We start from the raw sequence: 11,590 nt of genomic DNA, 5'->3' as shown, positions 1-11,590 counted from the left end.
GAGCAACTGAGGAAGCCATGTCCCCCCAAGCTGCCAGCTCTCCCACTTCTGCTCTCTGCCTGGCGCCTATGTATGCAAATCAACCGATCATCTTTGTTGTGTTACTTTGCATATTCACCCTGATTGGCTGGTGAGCGTAGCAAAAGGATGGTCAATTTACATGTTTCTCTTTTATTATATAGGGTTTTTTGAAGCTAGGGAGACTTCCCTTCTCCTGGATCCACACGGGGAATGCTTGGATTATAGTTTAGCCACTTCCTCATACTCAATAAATATTTGAGTGAATAAAGGAATGGACTCATTTAGCCTTTATGATAGCCTTAAGAAAGAGATCTTATTAGGGAACTCTTCCTCAGAGCTCTGCTCTCCGCCTGGCAACCGAGGGAGCCACATTCTCCCCAAGGGAGCGACCGAGGGAGCAACCAAGAGAGCCACATCCCCCCAAGCTGCCGGCTCTCCCGCTTCTGCTTGCCACATGGCGCCTGTGTATGCAAATTAACCTGCCATCTTTGTTGGGTTAATTTGCATATTCACTCTGATTGGCTGGTGAGCGTAGCGAAAGGATGGTCAATTTGCATGGGTCTCTTTTATTATATAGGGTTTTTTGAAGCTAGGGAGACTTCCTTCTCCTGGAGCCACACGGGGAATGCTTGGATTATAGCTTAGCCACTTCCTCATACTCAATAAATATTTGCGTGAATAAAGGAATGGACTCATTTAGCCTTTATGATAGCCTTATGAAAGAGATCTTATTAGGGAACTGTTCCTCAGAGATTAGGAGGTTAAATGTCTCCAAGCTCTTCAGGAAGCACCAGGGTTGGCATTATACTGGGGTCTTTCTGACACAGCTCACATTCTTTTTGTGTGCCCAGAGCAGCTGTTTTTACTTAATGAACTTTAGTGGTTACTCCTCTCATTCAGGGCTTCTAGACTTCATGAAAGCCAGGTCCTTGGAGAAGGAAGGTAGATAGCTTTAATTTGCTACAATTTGTGATCATGTACTAAAATATATGCATTTTTTCCTTCTTTATTTGGACTATGAGAGACACATATTGCATAGTTGATCAAACACTCTCCTTAAAAGTCAAGAAACTTGGGTTTGGCTCTGTGTCATTGGATGGCTGCATACCCTTGGAAAAGTTATTAATTTCTTTAAGCCCCAGTTTCTGCTCCTGTAAAATGCAGATAATTGTAGCTAACTCAGTTTCCTGGAAGTATAATTTTAGGTGGTATCACTACTGCTTTAAAATGGGTTTTCTTTTTTCTTCCCTCTAAATCTATTAAAAGCAGTCTTAGAAATTTTCTTCTGGAGATAGTTGATAGTATTTAATGATTTCTACATTTATCCTGTGAATGCCATAAGTCTTTGTTCTTATTTATTTTTTTAGATGCTTTCTATGCAATACACATCAATCAGCTTGGTTTCTTTCCAGTTATTTGACGGTGAACTTCATTTGTCAAATTGTTGAGCCTATTGTGGTATACTTGTTCATGTTTCCATGATCTTCAGCTGCAGATGACTTATTTTTCCCAGGGTATTTCCCTGTCTTTTTCTTTTTTAAATCTAGTCTTTAGATATTCTGAGTCAGAGATACCCCTTTTTTCTGGGACTAAGCTCTCCTTTGTACCATGTTGAGCAGGAGTAACAGAACAGTTGGACTCTGATGCCTATGGCTCGCTGTCTGCATGACTGGCTGCACTGTTCTCCCACAGTGGCAGGAACTGTTGGGGCTGGTTGCCACAGGTAAGGCCGGGGCATAGGGAGAATGGGAGGTAGAGGGAGGCGGAAAAAGAGAAGAGCTGTGGAATAGCAGAGTGTGACCAACAGTTGTCTCCATTTCTCTAACTCTTGATCAGACTTGTATTGAGAACAGTGATTAGTATATTAGTAGTTGCAGGAATAGAATTTTAGCTCTTGAAAGGACCTAGATCATCTCATTCAAATTGTGTAATTTATAAATAAAAAAATGTGATAAAAATGCCCGGCCAGTGTGGCTCAGTGGTTGAGCGTTGACCTAGGAACCAGGCGGTCATCGTTGGATTCCTGGTCGGGACACATGCCTGGGTTGTGGGCTTGATCCCAAGTATGGGGTGTGCAGGAGGCAGCCAGTCCATGATTCTCTCTCATCATGGATGTTTCTATCTCCCTCTCCCTCTCCCTTCCTCTCTGAAATCATTAAAAAATATATTTTTTAAAAAAGTGATGTACAGTGATAAAATGACTCATTATCCAGGGTTTATAAATAGTACAATAGGGATTTGAAATTAGTTCTTTGAACCCCAAATCCAGTATTTTTTCTACTAAATACAGCAATTCTTATCTCATGGTACACAGAAACTAATTACTAAAATTCTGTGGGATACCAAAAAAATATATATTTTTCCTGATCTGAGCAAAAAATAGGTACAATTTTGATTCATTCACACCAAACAGCTATTGTTGTGTTGGCTGTTGTCATTTTTTTATTTGACAATCTGAGGGAAAAGATATCAGTGCCCTTGAGTAAATAGGGATTGCATGTTTTAAAAATTCTTGCGTCATGATGGTTGAAAATCGCTGTACTAAAGTAACTCCTAGTGGTTCATTTACATTTGTTCATGCACCAAATATTTAGTGGCCAGATTTTAGGTATAAATGATGTATATGTTAGGTGCAGAAGGCAAATTCATACATGTCTTCAAAGGTAATGGTCAGGACAGAACCTAGACACAGAACCTAGTGAGAGAACCTGGCTGGAGAACCTAGTGAGGGAACATGGCTACAGAACCTGGCTGGAGAACCTGGGGAACCTAGCAAGAGAACATGGACACAGAACCTGGCTGGAAATCCTAACCAGAACTTGGCTGGAGATCCTGGCTAGGCTGCTGATCAACTGAACGCTGTCTCCATGTCATTCCTTTTTCGCCTACTCCGTCCACACCTTTGGGGACCCCTGGACCCGCTGGGGCTGGACCCCAGCAGTACCAGTATGTTGCAAATAAAATATAATGATGTGTTACTGATATATCTTAAAAAAAAAAAGGTAATGGTCAGAATAAGGAAATATGCTAATATTGGTAGAACTAGGATGTGTTAATGAGGTAAGAGTGATACAAAAATGTAGACTATTAAAAGCATATACAGTTTTTTACTTGGTTTTAATCACTTGTTTTATTATAAAAGTAATGCTTATTCATTATACCAATCCTAGACTATGGCAAGACAATAAAACACCCAAACCCTACCACCTAGAAAATTTTTTATATATGTTTGTGCATTTTTAAAAAAAGTATAAAAATGAAATTACTCTAAATATAATATTTTATGATTAGTCACCTAGAGAACCAAGCTTGGAGAAGTGAGGGTGGCTAGGTGGTTGTGAACTCTGCCAGATCATGCTCATATCAGTAAAGGTATGGATGACTAAAATCAAAGGGTATTTACAGACTCAACTGGAACGGAGTGTGTGGTGGGGAATCTAAATTGGAGCAATTGAGGATTAATAGTTCTTGGCTAGAAGGCAAACTATTGCCATTATTTCAAATGGAAGAATTACCATTGGGATTCAGTAGGTCTGGATCTCCTATTATGGCTAGAAATACTAGTGTGCTCTAGAGGTAGTTTCCTGATAGCAGAAAATCGTGATCAATCTATTGAAGATCCTTCTTTCTGGAGGGAATTCTGGTAGAGTTGAAAAAGCAATGAATTGGAAATTATAGGTCTCTGAAATGTAGTGACTAGTGTGCTACCCCAACACTCCCCTTGTCATTTCAGGAACTTTATTTTTTGTTTCTTTCATTGTTTGCTTGCTTTTAAGTTTGGCAAATTAATGTAAAATGAAGCTCTGTAAATTCTAAAGAGTTCTATAAATGTAGCATGCCATTAATACTGATGGTGAAAATGAGATTTTTGTTGGTTCAGATTCTGGGCTTTTTATATGGTGCCTAGAATGTCTCTTAAAATAATTTGTCTTAATATATGGAGTTTTAAAATGTAGTTCTTATGAAGAACACTTATTTCTCTTTTTATATATACTTAGCCTTGGGCTTTGGATATTGCTTTTGAAATCTAAAAGCTAGCTCATGGGTAAATAAACTATTCTTGTAAGCATAAAAAAAGTGAAATGTGCTTATGCCTTCTTATTTTTGAAATAAGAAGCTTACTGGAAATTTTTGGGTGTTGATGTGTGGGAGATAATTTGTGCTTTCCATTGCTTCCGGAAATAGTTGTGTAATGTAAGATAGTGATCTTTTTTTTTTATTAATATATTTTATTGATTTTTTACAGAGAGGAAGGGAGAGGGATAGAGAGTTAGAAACATCGATGAGAGAGAAACACCGACCAGCTGCCTCCTGCACACCTCCCCCTGGGGATGTGCCCGCAACCAAGGTACATGCCCTTGACCGGAATCGAACCTGGGACCCTTGAGCCTGCAGGCCGACGCTCTATCCACTGAGCCAAACCGGTTTGGCTCTGGTGATCTTTATTAGATGCTTGCCTTATGGGGTCCAGCTTTAGACATTTTTCCCCATTTTCCTTTGGGAATCTTTTCCTTCTAAATTTCAGTGTTGTGGTCTGTTTTAACCTTGTGTAGCCTCATACATATATATACATTTTTTTCCTGTTAGCTATAGTTTTGAAAGGTTTGGATATGGCCCTCTTGTGACTTTAGTCATAACTCATTCTCCCAGATTCTTCTTGGGAGCATGAATGGGTAGATATGATAGATGTAGATAATTAGATTATTCTTCTTGTTTATGAGTCAGCCTAAAGATCAGAGACCTTTAGTAGTTGACTTTTTGATGTTCTAGATCTTTCTCTTTATCCTTGGCTATAGTTTGACCCTATATAGAGTCGTGGGCTTATTGATTTTTCTCTCCATCTCTGCATTTGATTATAGAATGTTAAAGGGTTGTTTATCCTCAACCCACTAATCTCCCTTCTTCTTGATTGTTCTTTGGGCCACACAAAATAAGCTTTTTTATTGACTTCACCCCCAGTCTAGTTGCCTTGAGGGCATTTTAGTAAGTATACTATATAGTGGTCAGTATTAACTGATCTCTGTCCTTTTTGACCCTTATCCAGGTCCCTGATGAAATCTTGTAGTCTCAGAAGTTGTGATGTTGCTTAGATATTGTTTCTGCTCATGCTGTTACCTCACTACTTCATACAGTAATAATTTCTGCCTTCAGAGTTAGTTTAGTCCAACACTATGAAGGGAGATGCTTTAAATTCATATTTCTTCATAGGAAATGAGGATGAAACATTTGGGTCATACTAGTCTATATTAAAATACAATGAGGAAGGTATTTGGTACTAGATTTTCAGTTATGAAATATACTTAGTGAAAGGCGTAAAAACAGAGTGGGGCAAAAGCACATTTACAGTTGTTTGTATGAAAAGTAATACAATAATTAATACATAATAATATAAGAATAAACTGTTTTTGCATACTCATAACTGTAAACCTTGATGTTCACCCTTAATTTTTTCTTTCTGTTTAATACTCATGCAATTAGAAAACCTAGAAAAAGCAAATAAGCATGAAGAAGATAAAACTTGACTCTCTCAACTGCTGCCTTTTGCCCCTGGAAAATTGACTCTCCAAAATATTTGATTAATTTCTATTTGTTCTTTAGGTCTCAGCTTATGGAGTCATTTCCATAGGTAGGTTTTCTTGACTCCTACACTACATTCAATAGAGCTTTCCATTATAAATTGTCATGGCTTCCTGTATGTCTGCTGTGGCACTCATACCACTCAAACTCACTGGTTTTAATGTCTGTGGTGGTCTTTTAGTTCTGTGACGGCCAGCACTATGTCTGTTTTGCCACTCTGTTTCAATGCCTGGCATACAGTAGCCCCTAATTTAAAAAAATTTTATCAGTTAACTTAAAACTTTTAACAGTTTTGATTTATTTCATACTTTTCTATGTGTCTGTGTACACGTAAAGATATACTCGCACATACTTCTGTAAAGGTATTACACTGGGGTTTCACCTTATGTGTTGAAGTGGAGTTTTGAAGTCAACATTTGATGTAAAATTTCCCTTCAGTCTTTGTATTACAGAATAATAAGTCAACAAAGTCAGTTTTCCCTCCAGTGTTCAGTGATAAAGTTCTGTTTACATACGATGGTATTCAGTCTCTCTCTACAGAGGCATCCAAGAATTCTCCCAAACCAAACCAGACTCTAATGTATCTTCCTAGCAACCTTTCCTGCTATTTACTTACATGTACTGGCTTTGCTTGAATTTCTCTTTAAGTTTGCTTCATATTTTCCAGTTTCTGTTCCTTTGTTCATGCAATTCTCCCTCTTCGGGATTCCTAAGCTTTTTCTTTCTGTTCTCAGGGCCCACCTCAGAGTGCATCTGCTATGCTTCTGTTTTTCTCTGGCTAACCCTGACTGGTCTATTTTCACTTCTGAGTTCATGGCATTCATTGCCTGTGGTAGTTCTTTGACACTCATTTACCATTTTGGGGCTTTTTAAATTTTGTGTGCGTGTGTGCGTGTGTGTGTGTGTGTTTTCTAGTTAACTGGATTGTTATATCACTGAAGATAGGGATATTCATCTTCTATTTCTTTGTGTTCTTCAGTTTATTCCTGCCACAGTTTCTCAGTAAATTGTTTATTTGGTTAACTGTAAAAACTTGCCTTCTTATTTTATGGAAGAAAACCTGAAGGGAATGCTTTGCGATTACTTTTTCTTTTGGGTCTTTAAAAAATTTCCATAAATACCCAATTGCATTCTGCCTTACTGCTTGTATGTAATAGCTGACACTAAAGTATCAGCGAAATCTGTAGTCAAGTAGTACAAGAAGCTTAAGTAACTGTGGGTGCCTTTTGGCCAGTTTATGCAGAAATTCATTATGGTACAGCACGAAATAAGATATTATTACTAGGTAAAGGAGAAGAAGAAGTACATGAATTGGAGGCAAGGTTTTCACTGGGTAGAGATACATTTCTAAGTAGCCAAATTCCTAGGAAGTTGATTAGATTTCCTTAATGTACTGAGTTCCATGTTTATTAAATGACTAATTTTATTACAACATTCTAGTGGCTTAAATGAGAAATTGTCCCCTTGCTATAGGTATAGAGCTATTTAAGAAATTCTTTTTAACCCCGGTCAGGTGGCACAGTTGGTTGAGCATTGTCCCATGAGAGATTTTGGGTTCAATCCCCAGTTGGGACATTAATGGGAGCCAACTGATCTCCCTCCCTCCCTTCCTCCCTCCTTTTTTCTCTCATTCCCTTTTTCCCTCCCATCCCTCCCTCCAAACATATCCTTGAGTGAGGATTAAAAAAAAATCTTTTTAATTGATTTGTTTCTTAGTATCTAGATCTTCTGTTGTAGTATAGCCACAAAGTCACTAAGAATTCTAGCTAGTGAGGAAAATTTGAAAAAGGTATTCAGAGTCCCAGTATTTTTGGTGTCACAGAAATTAAAAAAAAATGGTATTCCTCAACTTACACCATACACCAGAATAAACTCAAAATGGATAAAAGACTTAAATGTAAGTCAGGAAACCATGAAAATCCTAGAAGAAGCCATAGGCAGCAAAATCTCAGGCATCTCTCATAGCAATATGTTTACCTATACATATCCAAAATATATAGGGATCTCATACAGCTTAACAAAAGGAAGACAAACATTCAATTAAAAAATGGGTGAAGGACCTAAATAGATACTTCTCCAAAGTGGACATACAGATGGCCATGAGACATGAAAAAATACTCAAAGTCACTGATCATCAGAGAGATGCAAATTAAAACGACAATGAGGTATCACCTCACACCTGTCAGAATGGCTACCATCAACAAATCAACAAATGACAAGTGCTGGCGACGATGTGGAGAAAAGGAAACCCTTGTGCACTGCTGGTGGGAATGCAGGTTGGTGTAGCCACTGTGGAAAACTGTATGGAGTGTCCTAAAAAATTTAAATATGTTTAAATTTTGCCTCAGTGATCCCACTTCTAGGAATATATTCTAAGAAATACATATATATATATATACACACACACACACACACACATACATACATACATATATATACCCCTATGTTCATATCAGCACGATTTACAATAGCTAAGATCTGGAAACAGCCCAAGTAAGTGCCCATCAGTAGATGAGTGGATAAAAAAGCCGTGGTACATTTATACCATGGAATACTATGCAGCAGTAAAAAGATCTCTTATACTTCATGACAGCATGGAGAGACCTAGAGAGTATCATGCTAAGTGAAATAAGTCATTCAGAGAAAGACAGGTATCACATGATTGCACTCATGTGGAATCTAAGTAACAAAATAAACTGATGAATGGAGTGGATTCAGAGACATGGAAGCATGGGACAGAGTGCAGAATCTCAGAAGGAAGGTGGTGGAAGTTGGGTGGGTGGGAGATAATCAACCAAAGACCTTGTATGCATATATGCATAACCAATGGACACAGACAATAGGTTGGTGAAGGCTTGGGGTGAGGGGCAGGGGCTGACGAGGGTGTCAATGAGGTGGGGGGGGGAGGGGATATTTGTAATACTTTAAACAGTAATTATTTTAAAAAATGATATTCCTAATATTTACTAACTAGAGGCCCTGTGCACAGAATCGTGCACCGGCAGGGTCCCTCAGCCTGGCCTGTGCCCTGTCACAATCCAGGACCCCTTGGGGCAGTCCGACATCCCCCGAGGGATGTAGTAGTGTGCGAAGCAGCAGGTGGCCAGGGAGGAGCCTGAGCCTGGGCCAGGCACTGTGCCGCTCCTGCTCATCCTGGCCCCACTGCACCTGCCGCCTCTGCCACCACTTGGTAGTGCGCTGCCGCGGAGGCGGGAGAGGCTCAGGATGTCACAGCTGCACTTTCCAGCCATGAGCCCAGCGTCTGGTACTCAATGGTCAGCTGAGCGATGCTCCTACTGTGGGAGCGCCCTGACCACCAGGGGGCAGCTCCTGCATTGAACGTCTGCCCCCTGGTGGTCAGTGCATGTCATAGGGATTGGTCAACTGATTGTTCGGTCATTCAGTCACTTAGGCTTTTATATATATACTAGAGGCCTGGTGCACAAAGTTTGCACACTCAGGTGGGTCCCACAGCCCGGCCTGCGCCCTCTCACAGTCCAGGAGCCCTCGGGGGTTGTCCAACTGCCTGCTTAAGCTGGCAGTCAGACATCCTTAATGCTGACACAGAGGTGGGAGAGGCTCCCACTACTGCAGCTGCGCTCACCAGCCATGAGTCTGGCTTCTGGCTAAGCAGTGCTCCCCCTGTGGGAGCTCACTGACTATCAGGAGGCAGCTCCTGCATTGAACGTCTGCTCCCTGGTGGTCAGTGCGCGTCACAGCGACTGGTTGTTCCACCAATCGGTCGATTTGCATATTAGCCTTTTATTATATAGAATAGACTAAAGGCCTGGTGCACACATCTGTGCACTGGTTTGGGGGACATAGCCTGTGGGGGTTGGCCCGCCCTTGGAGCACTGCTCATCCTGGTCAGCCAAGCAGCTGTGGACCTGTCCTCTGAGCGGCTGCGGAATGAGGAAATTAGACTGAACTGATATTTCAGGGTAATGTCTTGGGTAACGGCGTGTTCTGTGTCCTGGAGAAACCTGGTGGAAAGCTTTGCACCCCAAAGCCACTTGATGAATGTCCTTGATGTGTGATGCCAGGTCAGGGACACCATCGGGGATGTTCAGGGCAGCCATGCTCCAGGATCCTCAGCCATCAGGACAGCCTCCCTGGGGGGTCCACAGTCATGTTCCCACTTGCCATCCGCCTATGCTCTTTCTAGAATACACCTTAGAGGGCCTGCATCAGCTGGTGGGGGCAGGCCAGAGTCTGGATTGTCTAAGGCAGTGGTCGGCAAATGCATCAGTCAACAGAGTCAAATATCAACAGTACAACGATGGAAATTTCTTTTGAGAGCCAATTTTTTAAACTTAAACTATATAGGTAGGTACATTGTTATTAACTTAATTAGGGTACTCTTAAGGCTTAGCCCACTGACCAGGATGATCCCTAAGGGGCCAAAGAGCCGCATGTGGCTCGCGAGCTGCAGTTTGCCGACCACGGGTCTAAGGTATTTGATAGGTGCAGAGACTCGGCCTCACCCTGGGCCTGCTAGCGGCTGCTCCTGCTGTGGGAGCAGCCACTTATTCTGGTCAGCCAAGCGGCACTCCTACTGTGGGAGCACACTGACCACCAGGGGCAGCTCCTGCGTTGATTGTCTGCCCCCTGGTGGTCAGTGTGTGTCATAGTGACTGGTCAACCAGTCATTCTGTTCGTTCTGCTAGTCGGTCGCTAGGCTTTGATATATATAGATTAGGTGAACTTGCTTCCATATTATCTATTCATCAAATTGTTAAAATATAAAATGCAGACTGCATCGATGTGCAAGAGATTTTGTTTTTTTTGTTTAGGTATAAAGAGGATGGGGAAGCTTTACTAATTTTGCTGCCCTCAGAAGAGAAAGGGATGGTGCAGCAGCTCCTCCAGAGGAAAGTGCCTGTGAAGGAAATCAAGTAAGACACCTGGTGTGATGATGGGATTGTCAGGGTAACGAAGGCATGACATTATTATGCTTACTTATGTGTGCCCAGTTTCCTCCTCCTCCTAATCTATTCTGCTGTTTGGTTTGTGACTTCTTTATTTTTAACTTTTACAGAAGACTGTTAGTGGAGAAAATAAGATGAAAAATAGAACTTGTTAGCTTCAGGAGACATTGATGGTTGAAAGGATTAAGTCTCTTGGATGCCATTTTTTAAGGTTGTTTGTCTATTTCAGAGGATTCTATTTCCCTATCATTGAAGATACTTATATTCAGTGTTAGCAGAACTGAACAGAAGCTCACTTGTATTGGAGTCCTGGAAACACCTTAGCATTTATTTGAAGGAAAACAATTGGGAAGGTTGTTTAATTGGGGGCAAGAGTGGGAAGGAGGTTAGATGAAATAAGATTGGCTGATTTGGTAATTGTTGAATCTGAGTAAAAGTTGTCTACCTGTGTGTATTTTGAAATTTTCTATAATTAAAAAACAAACTAAGTAAAACCACCTCATCTACTACCATCTGTCACCATCTCAGACTTGCAGGAACAAAGTGATTCAGTCTAAAAATCAAGAAATCAAGTGGGATTTCTTTTGTGAAACTCATACTCTTATAAGAATTTCATTTATTCCTGTAGCCTACCTGGGCAGAGTTAAGTAACAATTATTTTATATTGTGCCTAATATCCATATAAGGAAAATGATAATATCCTTTGTTGACTTGTTTATTTGAAGTTAGTTTTATGATATTTGACTGAAAATGGAAATACACAAATGACATTAAGTTTCGTTTATTCCATTTCAGTGATGATCCATCATCTCCCATAAAAGGCTACTCTCTAACTTTATAGAATTAAGTTAGCAATGCTCATTGTACTAGTAACCTTAGTGTCTTTCACTTACTCAGCATGGGATGTTTAGAGATCTTTAATCTTTCATTTCTTTTTCCTGCATTATTAATATGCAGGAGAGTCAAATTTCTGTCTAGTAATTTCAATCTAATCTGGCTCATAAATGAGAAATAATGTTATAAATTTAAAACTACTGAGGAAAACAGGAAAATGTTGTGTACTA

At 40.3% G+C, this 11,590-nt stretch overlaps 1 protein-coding gene across 1 annotated transcript in view; it reads left to right on the top strand.

Annotated features, from left to right (window-relative positions):
* The window catches only part of DDX10 (DEAD-box helicase 10), a gene marked incomplete at its 5' end in the record, with an annotated part of 248,991 nt that overhangs the window by 41,445 nt on the left and 195,956 nt on the right, over positions 1–11,590 (top strand). Inside the window, one exon of the mRNA XM_006760820.2 lies at positions 10,392–10,493. Within this exon, the coding sequence (XP_006760883.1) occupies positions 10,392–10,493 (102 nt within the window). The remainder of the gene's footprint in view (positions 1–10,391; positions 10,494–11,590) is intronic.

Source organism: Myotis davidii, unplaced genomic scaffold (assembly GCF_000327345.1).
Source record: "Myotis davidii unplaced genomic scaffold, ASM32734v1 scaffold137, whole genome shotgun sequence".
NCBI lineage: Eukaryota > Metazoa > Chordata > Mammalia > Chiroptera > Vespertilionidae > Myotis > Myotis davidii.
This window is presented reverse-complemented; position numbering and strand designations above follow the sequence as displayed.